Genomic DNA, 19,334 nt, shown 5'->3' on the forward strand with positions numbered 1-19,334 from the left:
TCGATTCCCTGAAGCAATGCTTGTGCGGGAGAAAACCCACCTAATAAATAAAAAAACCAAGAAACCAAAAAAGAAAAAAAAAAGAAAAAAAAGAAATAGAAAAAAAAAAAAAAAAAAAAAATAATTAGAGCTCAACTTACCGGACCCGAAAACCAACGAACCTCCAAACAACACCCAACAAAATTATAATAATTATAATCATATTCAGCTGCAACTAAACCCTCCTCAAAAACAAAACTTAAGTGGCGTGGAATAATCCATTCAAAATATACACATCAAAACAATGGTTCTTTAGCGACTTACGAAAATCCTGCAAACCCCCATCATTCCTCAAATCCTCTGGCAAACTCTCCCAAACTAACGGAACAACATGGCGAATTGAAAACCTAGACCTAGACGTGACCATAGCTGGTCTTCGCACCAACTGAGAAGATCGTGTCAAATGATCGTGAGTAGTAGACGCTTTAATTTATTAAAGAATAAATGAAACCCAAAACGAACAGAAATTAAATAAACAATCATAGCAAAAAAAATACAACAAGTAATAATATAAATGAATAAATAGATCTTAAAGCGATTAATGCTTAGATTGAATATGAAAATAAAGCTTAAAACGAAAACAAATGTTTTGTTATTAAAGTATAAATGAGACTTAAAACGAACAGAAATTAAATAAACAATCAATGCGAACAAACATACAACATATATTAATGTAAATGAATAAATAAATCTTAAAACGAGTGAAACTTAAATTGAATATGCAAATCAAGTTTGAATCGAATCAAAAATAACTACTAACAAGAGTTTGGGTATCGTCTCACTGCAGAAGCCTAAAACCTACTGCGTCATTGGCGCTTTACTGAAAACGAATAATATTACAAATGTTTTCTTTTGTACTTAATATTGAAAATAAACATTAAAATTACAGTAAAATTTTGAACTGATGAGCTTTTAGCAAGTAATATCATTATGCATCAAATATTCAGTTTAATTTATTAGTTCTTTTCAAGATTGGTTAAGACAAATATAGTTTCACTACAAGCGAAATTTGGATACTGCCCCCTTCTTTAACTGTAAAAACCTAAAGCCTTCTGCGTCATTGGTGCTTCACTGAAAACGAATTACTCGTATATTACAAATTTATTATTTTCCAGTTCTTACAGCATTTAAAATGAAAATAAAACTTACAGTGAAAAAAAAATCTTGAACTGATAGATCTTTCAACAATTAATATCATTATATATCTAACATTCAATTTGATTTTGTTTATACTTTCAAGGACTGTTCAAGACTCATATAGTTTTGCCATTTTTTTTTAGCTCTGCCATTTTTTGTAACTAATTGTGTTAGTTTGTTATGAAAACCTTCTATGGCTTCTAGGCATTTCTATTTGAGCGGAAAACTGCGCCTCAAACTTTGTGGAACATGCATTTTCTTGCATGAAACACAAAAATATAATAAAATGTCAAGTTTCGGAGTGTTCCACCACTCGCAAGCAAGTGCCATTGGTATTTTTGAATCCGCATGGTCAATTTAGGGGGTGGAGGGTAGGCTAATTCTCGTAGCATCCCCATTCCGTCGTGGTATGGTTCACATTTTCAACACCTGGCGTCCGGACTATCATATAATCTACCATGCATACAACTACCCCCAAGTCAGTATCAATAAATAAATGAAACCCAAAACGAACAAAAATTAAAATAAATATTAGAGTGAAATTCAAAACGAGCATAAATTAATGTGAGTAGGGTTCAAAACCCCTATGCTTTCTAAAAGCCAGAACATAATTTGTACTTTACTGAAAAAAAAAAATTCAAATGAGTTTACTGAAAAAAATGTGCATTGTCAATTTAATATACATATGCTGATATTTATTCCCTAAATTCTTAATTAATTTTTGATTTCTTAAAGGTACAAAAGTGAAAATATTTCAAAGAATTGTTTTCAGTAAAGCGCCAATGACGCAGTAGGTTTTAGGCTTCTGCAGTGAGACGATACCCAAACTCTTGTTTGTAGTTATTTTTATTCGATTCAAACTTGATTTGCATATTCAATTTAAGTTTCAATCGTTTTAAGATTTATTTATTAATTTACATTAATATATATTGTATGTTTGTTCGCATTGATTGTTTATTTAATTTCTGTTCGTTTTAAGTTTCATTTATACTTTAATAGCAAAATATTTGTTTTCGTTTTAAGCTTGATTTTCATATTCAATCTAAGCATTACTCGCTTTAAGATCTATTTATTCATTTATATTATTACTTTGTTGTATGTTTTTTGCTATAATTGTTTATTTAATTTCTGTTCGTTTTGGGTTTCATTTATTCTTTAATAGTAATTTCTGGTCGTTGTGAGTTTGAATTTTAACAGGTATTTGTATCTCCTGAGCTTAAGTTTAAAATGGCCTTTACTTTTCTTTAAAAAACTTATTTTTCGGAAAGTTTTTTTTTAATTAATTATAACAAGAAGCCACATTTCATTCTATCTAAAAAGGGAGTCTCCCTTGAAAAATATAAAGAACTGGTAGAGAAAAGTCGGAAAAATTATATTTATTTACAGCAAAAAATCAAATCCCATGATGTTAGCGGTTCTAACTTTAGACTTGACCATTCCTAAAACTGGTGGCTGTGGTGCCATTTTTGGGGAGTCGTGGTTCAAAGTAGCAAGACTAGTCAGTTCTTTTAAAATTACCGAGAGACTGATGGACCACGTTCGCCACTCTGAATTATGTACTTAGCCTTCATATTTATGCCAAATCAACAATGACTAAGTAGTTTATTCAATAGTTTCGAAAACGCCCTGGGGATATTTTTCTCGGCTCCTCGAGAAGCTTCAGAAATACCACACAGTAAATATTGATCCAATGACACCAACATGTCAACATGTAATGCATACACCAGGCATATATGCATTAGTTTTCTAATGCGGAGGGATGTTTTAATTCCGTAATGCTCTACGGCATCACCTTTTGTTGCAACGCATTCATAGTGACCACTATCTGTTAACGCAGTTGGATTGATAATAAAACCTTCTCGTGGAAAGAATATTACTCTCTGGTCCACTTCATTGTCTTCCGCGGGATACACCTAAACACACATAAAACCATTTACAAAACAAAGCTTAACAACAACGGCACAGACCAAAGCGCCAAACCAAATAATTAAGAGTTGTGCATTTCTAGTTTTCTAATGCGGAGGGATGACGGGCATGCTCCTTTAAACCCTATAATAGAAACAGCAAATACCTTCCTTTCTAATGTAGCATACACAGACGGTGGACCCTTTTCGCCAAGTCACCAGAGGAGTGCAAATATTACTTAATCTCAAAGTTTTTGATCCTTAAGAAGCTATACTTAATACTGCAAAGTCCGAAATACGAATTTTTCAGCAAAAAGGAGCTGAAGGGAAAGTTATATTTCTAAAAAGCTGATGTTAGCGTAGTATCTGAAGCTAAATACTTAGAGAAATACTTTTTACAGGAATGAGCCTTGGGGGGGGGGGCACACCAAATTATGTGGCCTGAATATGGGCCAAGGAGGTAACTAAACCACTTTACAACTTCATTTTAATAAACAAGTCTTTGGACTTCCTCGTACTTTCCATTTATTCACCCTAAAGACTAATCTAGGAATAACGTCTCCTAGAAATAGAAGGTGCACAATATTATATACTTTGCTGAAAATTACTGAAATGCCTGAAAAAAGACTAGTAGGAGCTGAATTTCAGAATCTACTACCCCTCAAGAGTCAAACTTTTCCTACAATAGGCCAAGCTGTCATAACCCTCGCTCGTCTGCCTGGGAATGCGAATGGATATGCTAAACAAGCCTGACCCTCGTTCCTGCAACAGATCTTGCAGCAGGAACATCATCTCTCTTCGATCGTTCAAGACTAAAAAACTTAACGATGAGGCTGTATATTCTTGGGCTTGAAATGGCAGATGACGAGCCTAAAGAAAACGGGCAAAGATTATTCAGGGATTATGAAAAAAGGGTCTCGGCACAAACAAATATGAAGTAGGGGAATTGGCGAAAGCAATTTCCAAACGCTAAGTTGACATAAGCGGGTGCTAGCCCACTCTGAAGGATGAATTGCCTCAATCCATCTTCTGACTAAGACGGATTATGTCATTCCCTCTATAGCCTACGTACCAAAGCAACTATTGATCTTTTTTTTTCTTTTTCATTTCGATTTAAATAAACGACTCAAAGGTCTCTTGACCTTTCGAGTCCCAAAGGGTTGTTGGTTGTTTCGGTGTTTTTTCTTTTTGTCTTTCTTCATTGTTTTGCGGTTTTCTTAATGCCGAGTTTTTTTTATAGCTTTTCCTAATATGTCTTTTATTTATAGCCTTATAGGCTTTAAAATAAAGCTATCTATCTATCGACAAATCCCACATCTGACATGTTGACGAATATTGCTGCCCACTTCATATTGTGACTTCCAAAAAGCACATGGCTCTACTCAAGAGCATCCAGGATATGGCTAGAAGTTCAGGCAGTAGCACTGCCATAGATTTATTGCTACGTCTAAAGCCAACGTACGATGTGCTGACAACCTCCTTTCGAAACCTGTCTCTCCTTGCACTACTCTAATGAAAGAGACACGACTAAGACGTACGCGTAGAACTCCCTTAGATTATCTGAAGATGATTATGTCTAGTCAACTGTATTACTTAAAAAAAAAAGAAGCTTTGTTCACAGGTGCAAATCCTTCTGGAAATTAAACGTCTGGTGAAATTGTAGCATCAGTTCCATCTGGTGATTCCTCACTTTAAGGAATCACTTTAACAGCTGAGTAAAATCTAGAGGTTAAGTCCCAAGACCTAACAATTATGCAGGAGTTTTCATCCTGAAAATGGCCCCAAACCAGCTAAAAAACAATTATAAACATATTATTCTTCTGGTCTTTATAAAGAAACTACGTTTTAATAGGCATAAATTTTGCTTCCATCATTTATTTATCTTATTTAGCAATATTTTAGTTCATATTGAAGCCTGATTTCCACTTGTAAGTGAATTTGGTACTTGTCTAGAATCTAGGTAGACACGTGAGAAGCGAAGTTTCATTAATGCTAATGAAATAAAACAAAATAGGATGAAAATATAATAGTTTAGAAACAAATTCGGGCTATATATTTGCACATGAGGTGAGGTGAGGCGGGGGGGGGGGGGGTTAAAGCATAGCATATATTAAATACGTAACCTAGCTACCTTTTAGTCCCCCTGAACCCTAAAAAACTAACGTTTAAATCATCGTCACAGAGTGAGCAATATCTCACTATGCAGCGGAAACCTGTTTATCAATACTGGCTTTGAGATTTCGATGCAGTCTTTCTTTCGTGTGTACCCAGATTCTAGACAAGTACCGTGAATTTTTTAAAACAATTTTTTAGAACATAAAATGAAACACAATTAGGCCTTTTAAAGGGTCCTTTTAATAGTCATTGTCCACGGAATACTGTATTCTACGACGACGCCTTCTATAAAAACCTTATATGCCCCCAGGGCATAGCTTAAAACCCTTGCCCTGAGGGTTGTGGGGGAGTATCCTCCTCAAAAACATATTTTCTAGCTGGAAATCAACTACGCTGAACAAAATGGCTATCTCAAAATTTTGATTAGATGTGTTTGGGGGAATGATAACCTAAAATTATACCGAAGAAGCGATCCATTGCTCTCATTGACAAAAGTACTTATCAGGTGACCTTCAAGACCCAGACCCCTCCCACAAAAAAAAAAAAATTTTGGCAAAATTTTCCCTAATTTCCATTGTTTTCATGCAATTTGGATGTATTTTTCATCTTGCTGAAGGATGCAAAGACTCAGGATAAGATTTAACAGAGTGTGATAGTTGTTACGAATTCCAGAGAATCAACTGATAAATAAGAAATACGATATTCATATCTAGAGACAGGCATAGCTAATATAAAAGACAAGAAATTCTATGTTCAGAAGCATTCAACTTGCAATTAGGCTATCTCAGCTGGAAATCGCTTTGAAAATGAAATAAATAACAACAAACAAGTTTCTTCAAATGAAAGTCAAGACCAACACTCAAAATTAAAGTGAAAGGGAATTACTCTGTATGTGTGAGTGGCTGTCCCTTCTTCAGCCCTTGCTCCTCTGGGCTGAAGTTTTATAGTGCTTCAAAACATTTCTTATTCTGAATCCACGGTACTTGTGTTTGAGCAGTCTTTCTAAAATAATTAGGAGAAAAGGCTAACGTTGAACGTAAAGAGCGGAGGGTCGGAAGGGCGCAGCTCTCCTCTAATATGAAATAAGTTCTTTCACTTTAAATTTTAAAGGAGCTTTTTACTATCATTAAAAAACAACTTGCTTTTTTATTTAATTTTTGTTCGTTTTAAAAGCATATCCAGGATTGTAACAAATGCGAGGAGGGCTACCGGTCACTCAAACCCGATCCAAAATTACCTTTGACTCGAAACTACTTAAATTAAAATTTAACTTTAATGCACCGATGCATCGTGAAAACAACTCATTAACTGTATTCTCTTTCCGAAATAATGTCTAACTACACAAAATAAACTATCATCGTCGCAATTTGAGGGGAACGTCAGCCCCCCCCCCACCTTCAGTCTTCAAGTATATACATGAAGCAAAATGTATGAGGCCAAAAAATACTACTACTACTGCTAACAGATCATTGCAACACCTGAGGCAAACACACCAACGGAAACACCTCCTCCATATCAATCTACTCAAAGCCTCCCTTTTCATGCCCTCCCAAGAAGTTCCAATATCCATTAAATCCTTCCTTACCTTCTCCCCCGACCTCATTCGGGGACGGCCTGTTTTACGTTCGGCCCCAGATGGATAACCGAAAAGGATGATCTTTGGCAATCTGTTGTCATTCATCCGTAGAACCTGTGTTACCACTTGGGCTTGTTTTCCGCCCCGTGGGCTTGTTTTAGCCGTCAGGGGTGGGCTGAATTTTGGAGAGGGCGTGGGGCGGGAACGTGGGCTTTAAAAAAAATGGGCCTATTTTGGGCTTATTTTGACTGAAAGTTCGGAACCAGACAAAAATTCCAAAATCACGGTGGCTCAACCGTGGCTATACATCAAAACGATAAGAGCCCTCCCTTAAGGCATGGAACGCTATCTATTCTGAAACACTTTCCCTTTATGAATTTATTTCCACCATTGCTGAGATGGCTCTGCGTTAGGAGTCTTATGTATGTCCAGGGTTGCCACCGTTGGTGATTTATCACCAAATTTGGTGATTTTTCTTTCGTTTGGTGATATGGACTGTAATTGATGCCAAAGGCAACATTTTTCTGAATTCCACCCCTTTATTGGAGCTCTGGCACAAAATAATCATAAAATCTACTGTAGTCAAGGAATGCTTTTTAAACCAATTTCCTCTTTGTCTTTGGAGTTTAAAAATCTGTAATTTCAGGTAGTGAAAGCATAACATAAAAATTGCAATTAGCTCTGTGAACAAAATCCGTATGAATGTGAGATTTTAAAATCGTTTGGCATGAAAAATGCTTTTCTTTTTTTCTGGTGACTTACAGAGACATGCATAAATTCATATAAATATGTAAATACCAATAGTAAGCATAAATTCACCTAAGAATAGGTATTAAAATGCTTCAATATTAGACAAAACGCTTAGCTATAAAAATCACTTAACATATAATATCACTATTTGGTACACTAAAGTTTTCACTGCCAATTTGGTGATTTTCTACGATAGAAAATGGTGATTTTTTTTTGCGTTCAGTGGCAGCCCTGGAGACATGCATAAATTCATCTAAATATGTAAATACCAATAGTAAGCATAAATTCACCTAAAAATAGGTATTAAAATGCATCAATATTAAACAAAAACGCTTAGCTATAAAAATTACTTAACAGATAATATCCCTATTTTGATACACTAAAGTTTTCATTGCCATTTTGGTGAATTTCTCCGATAGAAAATGGTGATTTTTTGCGTTCAGTGGCAGCCCTGGGTCTGGTTATAGCCATCTATATGATAGTATATTTGCCTTAAGTAACTTTATTCCGATTAATTTACTCAGGACATGGATTGGATAGATCATTTCAGAGCTCTTAATTCATAAAGGTCGGACTTACGGCCACACCTCAATATTAGAGCTCTTCAAAAATTGTAAAGCAATGGTGCTATGCTTGAGTCTTCAATTAGACTCAAGAAATGTCTATATATTTATATATTTATTTCCAAAATCTTTTTAGCTATTCAAAAAACTGTAGATGAAGCATCATTTGAGCTTTAATTATTAGATATACTACGTATGAAATTTTGTTAATTCATAAAATCTTTATTACAAGCGATAACATACTTCAAAACCAACAATACTTTTTAAATTAATAGTAAAAACAATTTGTCAAAACTTTAACTATAAATTGAGACCAGAGACCAGTTTTCACGAGACCAGTTAACAAGTAATAGCCGTACCAGGGGCTACTAACTTGCTAACTTGTTTCGTGCAAAAGGTTTAAAGTTATTACAAGTTGTTTTTATTATTATAATAAAAAGCGTTATTGGTTTTAAAGTATGTTATCGTTTGTAATAAAGATTTCATGAATTAACGAAATTTCATATATAGAATATTTAATAATTGAAATTCAAAAGGATATTTTATTTAGGGTTTTTTGAATAACTAAAGAGATTTTGTAAAGAAAAGAATAAATATGAATTGACTTGTAAAAGTATAAATTATTTAAATTTTAATTTTTTGTGATTTTCAAATAATCTTTAAAGCGCTAGAATGCTGTGTTGCTAGATTTTTCTTCGTTTGGTATTTTTTTGGTTATTTTGCCTAAAGTTTGGTGGTTTTATCATAAGACTTGGTGATTTTTACCATGCTTGCATTCCATCTCTTGAATAAAGAGTGGTAAATTCTGATGAAAATACTACTCAACTGACTTTATTTTCAGTGGATAGCGAATTTAACGCATATCAAAATGGCCGATTAGGGGAGATGACCATAACAATGCCACCTATATTAATACACAAGAAAATTTTAGGAAAATATAGTAAAACATAAAATATTTCACAATATTCAGTGCATTTAGAAGGCCTAGACTTCAGATTGAAAATGGGAATTCTTATTCCAAACCCTAAATCTGAAATACTTGTTGAGCGTAGAGTAGATGGGAAGTTAACTGAAGCTCTGGAAATTATAAAAATACCCTGCAGCTGAACAAAGAATTAGTCAGATTAAGAGAAAACTATTTCAAAAAGTAAGGCATGCTATCCCGATCTCGTCTATTGTTCACAGGCAGCGCGCTAGCGCTGCCTAAGTAAAAAACGATGTGGGCACAATGTGTGTTTTTTTTCTTCAGCCAGGCACTTCGTATCGAAGGAGTTGTCGTAGAAACTTCGAAAAGGGCTCGTTCTATTGGATATTGGAGTGGCTAGTGCCCTTTTTAATAGTCGAAAGTGATTGGAGGGCAACTAGCCCCCCCCCCCACGCCCATCATTCCCCCAAACACATCCAATAAAAAATTTGAGATAACCATTTTCTTCAGCGTAGTTGATTTCCACACAGAATTTTTTTTGAGGAGGACACTCCCCCACAACCCTCGGGGCAAGGGTTTTAAGTTATGCCCTGAGGGCATATAAGAACGATGTTGGCACAATGTACTATGTATTATTTTTTTCCTTTAGAGAAGGGCACTTCATATGGAAGGGGTCGTCGTAGAAACTTCACAAGGGGCTCATTCAGTTGGAAATTGAGAGTTCTAGTGCCCTTTTTAATAGTCAAATGTGATTGGAGGGCAACTAGCCCCCCCCCACGCCAATCATTTCCCCAAACACATCCAATCAAAATTTTGAGATAGCCATTTTGTTCAGCGTAGTTGATTTCCAAATAGAAAATATGTTTTTGAGGAGGACACTCCCCCACAACCCTCGGGGCAAGGGTTTTAAGTTATACCCTGAGGGCATATAAGAACGATGTTGGCACAATGTACTATTTCTTATTTTTTTACTTTAGAGCTGGGCACTTCATATGGAAATATATTTTTGAGGTGGACACTCCCCCACAACCCTCGGGCAAGGGTTTTAAGTTTTGTCCTGCTATGTATTATTTTTTTTTCCTTTAGAGTAGGGCACTTCATATGGAAGGGGTCCTCGAGGAAACTTCAAAAGGGGCTCATTCGATTGGAAATTGAGAGTTCTACTGTCCTTTTAATAGTGGAAAGTGATTGGAGGGCAACTAGCCCCCCCCCCCCCGCCCATCATTCCCCAAACACATCCAATCAAAATTTTGAGATAGCCATTTTGTTCAGCGTAGAAGATTTACACATAGAAAATATGTTTTTGAGGAGGACACTCCCCCACAACCCTCAGGGCAAGGGTTTTAAGTTATGCCCTGGGGGCATATAGGGATTTTATAGAAGGCGTTGTCGTAGAAACTTCAAAACAGGCTCATTCGATTGGAAATTCGAAGGGCTGGTACCCTTTTTAATAGTCAAAAGCGGTCGGAGGGCAACTAGCCCCCCCCCCACGCCCATCATTCCCCCAGACACATCCTATCAAAATTTTGAGATAGCCATTTTATTCAACGTAGTTGATTTCCAGATAGAAAATATGTTTTTGAGGAGGACAATTACCCACAACCCTCAGGGCAAGGGTTTTAAGTTATGCCCTGGGGGAATATAAGGTTTTTATAGAAGGCGTTGTCATAGAAACTTCAAAAAAGGCTCATTCGATTGGAAATTCAAAGGGCTAGTGCCCTTTTTATAAGTCAAACGTGGTTGGAGGGCAACTAGCCCCCCCCCCCCCGAGCCCATCATTTCCCCAAACACATCCAATCAAAATTTTGAGATAGCCATTTTGTTCAGCGTAATTGATCTCTGAATAGAAAATAAGTTTTTGAGGAGGAAACTCCCCAGCAACCCTCGGGACAAGGGTTCTAAGTTATGCACTGAGGGCATATAAGAACGATGTTGGCACAATGTACAATTTATTATTTTTTCCTTTAGAGCTGGGCACTTCATATGGAAGGGGTCGTCGTAAAAACTTCAAAAGGGGCTCATTTGATTGAAAAATTGAGAGTTCTAGTGCCCTTTTTAATAGTCGAAAGTGATTGGAGGGCTTCTAGCCCTCCCCCATGCCCATCATTCCCCCAAAAACATCCAATCAAAATTTTGAGTTGGCCATTTTGTTCAGCGTAATTGATTTTCAGATAGAAAATATGTTTTTGAGGAGGACACTTCCTCACAACCTTCAGGGCAAGGGTTTTAAGTTATGCCGTGGGGGCATATAAGGTTTGTAAAGAAGGCGTTATCGTAGAAACTTCAAAAAAGCTCTTTCGATTGGAAATTCAAAGGGCTAGTGCCTTTTTTAATAGTCGAAAGTGATTGGAGGGCAACTAGCTATTTTGTTCAGCACAGTTGATTTCCAGATAGAAAATATATTTTTGAGGAGGAAACTTCCCCAGAACCCTCAGGGCAAGGATTTTAAGTTATGCCGTGGGGGCATATGAAGATTTTATTGAAATCTTTGTCGTAGAAAATTGAAAAAGGGCTCATTCGATTTGAAATTCAAAGGGATAGTACCCTTTTTAATAGTCGAAAGTGATTTGAGGGCAACTAACCCCCCTCTCACGCCCACCTTTCCCCCAAAACATCCAATCAAAATTTTTAGATAGCCATTTTATTCAACGTAGTTGAAAGATTTGGAAATTAGGTCTTTAAGGATAACAACCCCTCCCCCACAGCCCTCAAGGTAAGGGTTTGAAGTTATGCCCTGGGGCATATATAGTTTTCATTGAGAGCGGTGTCGTAGAAACTTCAAAAGGGCTCATTAAGTTGGAAACTGAAAGGGGTAGTGCCATGTTTAATAGTTTAAAGTGATTGGATAGCGACCAACGCCCCTCTAAGGCCCGCAATTTTTCAAAACACATCCAATCAAAATTTCCAAATATTTATCTTGTTCAACGTACTTGAACTTTCTGGAAATTAGGTCTTTTAGGATGATAACCCCCCTCAGAGCCCTCAGTGCAAGGGTTGTAAGTTATGACCTTGGGGCATATAAGGTTTATATAAAAAGTTGTTTTATAAATCATAGATAACGGGATACGGCAGACTAAATAAGGAACGGGGACACTTGAGTACGTGACCAGAAACGGTGACTAAGTAAAGAGGAGGACATTCTCCAACAACCCTCAGGGCAAGGAATTTATGTTATGCCCTGAGGGCGCATAAAAACGATGTTTGCACAATGTATTATTTATTAATTTTTTCCTGTTGAGTATGGCACTTCGTATGGAAGAAGTTGTCGTAGAAAGTTCGAGAAGCGCTCATTCAATTGGAAATTGGAGTGGCTTGTGCCCTTTTTAATAGTCAAAAGTGATTGGAAGGCGATTAACACCCCTCTCATGCCCACCATTTCCCCAAACACATCCAATCGAAATTTTGAGATAGCCATGTTGTTTAACGTAGCTGAAAGTTCAGGAAATTCAGTCTTAGAGGATGACAACCACCCCAACATACCTTAGGGTAAGGGTTGTAATTTATGCCCTGGGAGCATATAAGGTGCTTATAGAAAGCGTTGTAGTTTCCAAAAGGGCTCATTCGATTGGACATCGAAAGGCCTAGTGCCCTTTTTAATAGTCGAAAGTGATTGGAAGTCTTGACATTTTTATAGTAAAGATCGAAGTGGGTACAATGTTGTTTTTTTTGTTGTTGTTTGTTTAGAACTTTGTATCAAAGGAGTTGTCGTGGGAACTTCGAAAAGGGCTCATTCGATTGAAAATAGAAAGGGCTGAAGCCCTTTTTAATAGTCGAAATTGATTTGAGGGCAACTAATCCCCTCCCAGGCCCTACCTCCCACGCCAACCCTCCCATTTCTGCTCTTAAAATTTAACCAAATCAAAATAGCATAAGTGTATCCAAGCTATCAAAGAAAGTAAACAGATTTTTTTTGCAAATAGTATCAAGTTTTCCATTTCAGGTCAACTAGAGGAGGTATGAAACTAAATTAAACAGTACTATTTGTGTCCAGATTTTTAAAAGGGTGTATGTTGTTAAATATTGCTGAAAATTTTTCTCCAGCATATAAATAGCAGGCCGAATAATAAAGTCTAAAAAAACGAAAAGATTTAAAGTATTATTTTCTTTTTCCCTGAAAAGACTATGTCAAAATAAAACAAACACAAATTAATTTAAAAATTTTTTCCACAAAATAAGTTTTTCAAAGAAAAGTAAAGAACTCCATTAAAAAAAAGAGCAAAAATAAAATCAAATAATCTACCAAACGTGAAACTACCACAAATCAGCATCGATTAATAAATGAAACCCAAAACGAACAGAAATTGCAATAATTAACCGAATCAAACTAAAAACGACCAGAAATTAACATAAGCTGGGTGCAAACCCCTATGCCTTCCCAAGGCCAGAACATGATTTGCACTTTACTGAAAAAAATACAAATGAATGTGCATTGTCAGTTTAATATACATATACTGATTTTAGTAATCAAAATGTTAATATTATTTGATTTATTAAAGTTATAAAGTAAAAACACTTATATTTTTTCAGTAAAGTGCAAATTTTGTTCTGGCCTTTCTAAATTTTTCCATAGAAATCTGGTTCTAAATTTTTCCATAGAAGATAGAAAAAAGTTATACTTTGATTGTGAATATTCGCAATGAAGATAAAAAGTTCTACTTTAATTTTAAGTTTTCTCAACGAACTGAAGAAAAGTTCAAGTTCTCTTCTGAATTTTCACAATGAAAATAAAAATAAGTTACAGATCAATTCTATTTTTTTCCAGAGAAAATAAAAAGATTCCACTTCAGTTCTGATTTTTCTCAGAGATGAAAAAAATTTAAAGTTCTGCTCTAAATTTCTTATTAAAGATAGAGAAAAGCTATACTATGATTGAGAATATTCGCCATGAAGATAAAGAGTTTCACTTTAATTCTGAGTTTTCTCAAAGAAGTGAAGAAATTTAAACTTCTCTTCTGAAGATGAATTGTTCCACTTTAATTCTGAGTTTTCCCAATAGATTGAATAAAAGTTCAAGTTCATTTCTGAATTATAACAAAGAAAAAAATAAGTAATATACTATTTCTATTTTTTTCTAGAGAATATACGGAGGCTTTAGTTCAATTCTGATTTTTCTAAAATAGACGAAAAAAATTTTAAGATTTGTTCAAAAGTTATCTCAAAAGATTGAGAAAAGTAGTAATTGGATTGTCAACATTCGTCAAGAAGATAATCTGTTCCACTTTAATTCAGAGTTTTCTGAAAGAACTGAAGAAAAGTTCAAGTTCTCTTTTGAAAATTTCTCAATCGAAAGAAAAAAGTTACAGTTCAATTTTTTCTTATTTTCTTTTGAGAAAATAAGAAAAAAGCTTCCACTTCAGTTCTGATATTTCTCAGAGGTGAAAAAAAAAATTAAAGTTCTGTTCTAAATTTCTCTGTTGAAGATAGAAAAAAAGTCATACTATGATCGTGAATATTCACCATCAAGATAAAAAGTTCCACTTTAAATCTGAGTTTTCGCAATGAAGGAAAGAAAAGTTCAAGTTCTCTTCTTAAAAATTTCTCAATGAAAAAAGTTATGGATCAATTCTATTTTTTCAAAAATAAAAGGGTTCCTCTTTTCATTTCTGAATTTTCTGAAAAATAAGTTACTGACCAATTAAAATTTTTTCGAATGACAATAAAAATATTTTACATCAGTTCCGATGTTTCTCATAGAGGTGAAAAAAATTTAAAGATCTGTTCTTTAGTTCTCGTTAAAGTTGTAACAAAATTATATTCCGAATGCGAATATTCACTATGAAGATAAAGAGTTCCACTTGAATTGATCTATAACTTTTTTTTGAGAAATTCGGAAATGAAAAGAGGAAATGGAATAAATGATACAACAAGCTAACTATTAAAAAAAAACACAAAATAGTGATTCACTACAGTTCCTAATATGTTCCAGATTAGCGTTTATGCAAATATACCGCCTTTGAAAGCACGTAGATGTGAGAAACAGCTTTCTAATGACCCATTAAGCATCTCCCTATGATGTTCTGGTAAACCACTAGCCCTGGGAAAAAAAGGGAGACAGATCAGTGCTACCCACGCAAAAAAGTCATTTTCCTTGGTGTTTAAGGTGGGGGACTTTAATTATCCTACAAAAAGTTTTCGGCCATGCTGATTCCAATTGTACACTTTTATTTCAACTCGACGCCATTTACAAGGGTTTTCAGGCTCTTCTTCGAAATAACCATAAATCTTTTTTTGTAATGAACTTTTACTTCTATCACAAACCAAAATAATAGTTACCGTTCCTAAATTTTTAAGACTTCATAGTGAATTCGTCCAACAGATTAGTGGGGCTTACTAAGGGGGCTGGGAGGGGGAGTATATGTTGAGGGTCCCTTGTAAATCTCCAATTAAGGGTTTTGGACCATAATTATTACAAAGGTACCGTTTCATACTTCGAAGCTTTTCAACTGAAGAAGTGGCCCAAAAGGTGCCATTTTCTGTGGTATTTGGCACTTACGGATGGCAAAACTGATTAAAATGACGTAGATATGAGCAATAGCTTTCAAATCAACCATTAAACATCTTTCTAAGAAGTTCTGGTAGCCCACTAGCCCCTAGCTTTTCCACTTAAGACATGGCATCAATAGTGCCATTTGGCAGTTGCAGGTGGTGGAATCTGTAAATAAAACTTAGATATGAGAAATAGCTTTAATTTGAGCTATTGAACATCTGTATACAATGTTTTTGTAGCCCACTAGCCCCCCCCTTGAGAAATGGCACACAATGTGCCATTTTTGTCCCATATGGCACTTGCAGATAGTGGAATTAATCAAAAGCACGTAGATGTGAGAAACAGCTTTCTAATGAGCCATTAAGCATCTCTCTATGATGTTCTGGTAAACCGCCAGCCCTGGAAAAAAAAGAAAAAAAAATGGGGGGAGACAGATCAGTGCTAACCATGCAAAAAAGTCATTTCCCTTGATTTTCAAGGTGGGGGACTGTAATTATCCTACAGAAGGTTTTCAACCATTCTGATTCCAATGGTGCACTTTTTATTTCTATTTGACGCCATTTTCAGGGTTTTCAGGCTTTTTCGAAATCACCATAAATTTCTTTTCACAATAAATTTGTACTTCTAAGATTAAGCTAAACGATAGTTATCATTCCTGATTCACTGTCAAAAGGCTATTTTTCCTCACCAGACAGTTTTTTTGAAAACAAGTTTTTCAAATTTTGGTTACTATGGGCTGTGGTTTGCTCTTTACTAGGTTGCAGCTGCCGCTACAATCATGATCATGAAGTTATCTGCAAATATTGTGTTGCAACTGTGCCGAATAACGTGTACCAAACATTTTTATGTGATAATAAACCAAAGATATTTCATGTCTTTGGCTTGTGGTTGTTACTAGCGTATCCATAGGAGTAAGTTATATTAAGTTCTAAAAGTTAATAAAAAGAGTTCACAGCTGTTTAACCATTATAACGCATAAACTTGCAGCTAAAACAGATGAATTTTGGCGGATCACGCAAAATGATTATTCTTCTGTGGAAGCGGAGCAGGATGAACCCAAGGCTAGGGAAGCAAGGTAAAAGTAGAGTTAGATTAGGGGTAAAACTTTTTCTGACTTTAGCACGAAAGAACTATTTTAGCACTATTTCATCATGTGTAGCACGTGCTTCAATTTGTAGCACTTTTGTAATAATTTTTTTTATTTTGTCATGGACAAAATGATGAAGATTTTGAAAAAGGTTGAGGAATTAACAACAAGTTCGGAATGCATTTTCCGTATTTGTTTTGAAAGATTTGTGCGAAGTTTGATCTAAACAAAACCACCTTTTTGCCATGTTTGTTTCAAAAGATTGATGATAAGTTTGAAATAACCGGAAAAAAACTGATCTAAAACTAATCCAGCTACACTTATCGGGCCAAGCTTGTGTCGCGCTGCAAGCCGCAACATGTGCAAAATTTTGTTGACTTTAGCACCGAAAATTGTTGTGAAACACACAAATTTGTGCAATCTTAGCACTTTATGAACTGACCATGATGGCAGTCTTGGTTTTCAAAGGCTTGGGCGTATTTTGGCTTGTTTTTCAAATGCTCGGGCTTGTTTTTTGTTTCACTTTCTGGCAACCCTGCGTAGAACATGCCAAAGCCATCTCAACCTTTCTCTCATAATAGCCCTAGAAAGCGGGATGGAACCACATTTTTGTACAGCTTACTGTTTGAAACAGGGTTAGTCAGACGGATATTCAGAACCAAACTTGACCACTATCATCCCTGTAGCTTCCAATATCCTAATCTTGGTTCGCAGACTTGGAAATATTTAACTTGGCAAAAAAACACGATTTTTCCAACTTCATAAGCTATAGATGGTTTCGTAAGCTTTAACTTCATAAGCTATAGATGGTTTCGTAAGCTTTAACTTCATAAGCTATAGATGGTTTCGTAAGCTTTCACTTAACCAATTTAAGCATTCAGATTAAATATAATCCAACCCATCCAACCCAATTGGATTGTTTGTGTGAAATATCAAACAGTCAAAGGATCAAGTCGTTTTGGGTCTATAGATTATTTACCAATTATTACTCGTCATCTGTGTTTTAAATGAAACTTAATGGCAAGTGCTGAGTTTCAAACAAAATAAACTACAAAGAAATATTCATTGACTGTAATCCCTAATCGATGCTTAAGGCTCACTAATTATCTATGGTACATCAGATGAAAACTGAAAAAAAAACATTCATAATGTGCAGCGGCGTTGATTGGAGGAGGGCACATTTGCCTCCCCTCCCAATTATTAGAGATATTTCTTGTGGTATTTTCGTAAAATATTTTTGGTATTTTCATTGAAAAACGACAAGATTAGCCCCCTCCTAGATTTTGAAAATATAATCCCCCCCCCCCCGGGAATTTCAGTGAATTGATGTCAGAGATAACGCGATTTGCTTTTGGATTATCAAACAGGAAATTATAAAATTTCTACATACCTGGTGGAGTTTCTAATCCTTCACGTAACCGTAATACAATTTCATTTTGTCCTGCAGGAAGCACAAATCTTGGCGGTAGGTTTAAACTATATACATTAGTTACACACAAACACAAAGTTAGGAAAAACACTTTCCAACGAGTTGATTTAAATGTGTCTAATGCCAACATTTTGTAACTTCTGTTCACTTCAAAGAGATTGGGCGTCATTGTCACCTAAAATAAACGAAATAAGTTTATAAACTAGAATCCCGAATTCAAACTTGTTTCTCGTCAACATCGAGTCCTTAGGTCGTTGTTCTAGGCTAGTACGCTGAACCTCAACCAGGCATTTGCAATGGATTTCGTTCCGAGTAGGGAGAGGGGGATATTTCGTGAACCTGTTAAAACAGTAAGATGAAGTGACTTGTGCGAGAAAAGGAAAAATCGTAAGATTTTCATGAGATGATGATTTTCGTAAGATGCATGAGTTCGAGGGAGCCAAGCCTAGAGGCCTCCTCCTCTACTTAGGAGCATCGGTGACAATGACTAGGATCTAACCACGATTGCATTGCAATTTGGTATACTGAGGTGCGAGATGCCCAGCTATAAAAAAAGTTTAAGTTTTCAAAGAATATCCCAAGTAAAAAGAAATTCATCAGAACAGAAGCAATTGCTTTCTATAAGAAAATCTTTATCGGAATCTAAATAAGAAACATATAGAATATAAACCTAAAATTTGTTCAACACAACTTATCCTACCACTATTGCCCCAACCAGTGCAACTGATACGATAGTTTTTCCTTAGATAGCTATCCTTCCCATGACCAATGAACACTATTTTTTTTGTACCGTCATTTAAAAAAATCCGTCATTTAATTATATATATATATATATATATATATATATATATATATATATATATATATATATATATATATATATATATATATATATATATATATATATATATATATATATACATCAATTAAAAAACTACCAGAAACTACCTCCAATAATGAAGTCAAATTTAAAGTCAACAAAAATTACCATAAGTGGCTTTGATGTTGTCAACAGGGGGGGGGGGATTGATTGGGACGACAGCACCAAGTTTGTTTTAGATTATATCAATTTAAAACAACGAAGTTTTTTTTGTCCCAAGTATAAAGCCAAGTTGTAAATTAAAACAAACAAAACTTATTGCTTCGCAGTTCATGGGAAATATATCTAAAACTAGTTCAAATCAAGTGACTCATAACATTTTCCTATATTTGTAGAATTTTGAAAAATTAGCGCTATACTGAAAACACAGAACTACTACTACTACTACTAACAACTCACCGCAGCACCAAGCCGCCTGAGGCCAACACAGCTACGCACGCTC

The 19,334-nt window shown here is 35.3% G+C and overlaps 1 protein-coding gene across 1 annotated transcript in view; it reads right to left on the reverse strand.

Moving 5' to 3' along the window:
- The window catches only part of Cad88C (cadherin 88C), a 99,310-nt gene extending 81,129 nt beyond the window's left edge, over nt 1–18,181 (reverse strand). Inside the window, exon 1 of the mRNA XM_089105430.1 lies at nt 17,974–18,181. Within this exon, the coding sequence (XP_088961556.1) occupies nt 17,974–18,181 (208 nt within the window). The remainder of the gene's footprint in view (nt 1–17,973) is intronic.
- Between the last annotated feature and the right edge of the window lie 1,153 nt (nt 18,182–19,334).

This window comes from Artemia sp. Qi Xiang Cuo, chromosome 19 (assembly GCF_049724085.1).
Source record: "Artemia sp. Qi Xiang Cuo chromosome 19, ASM4972408v1, whole genome shotgun sequence".
Taxonomy (NCBI): domain Eukaryota; kingdom Metazoa; phylum Arthropoda; class Branchiopoda; order Anostraca; family Artemiidae; genus Artemia; species Artemia sp. Qi Xiang Cuo.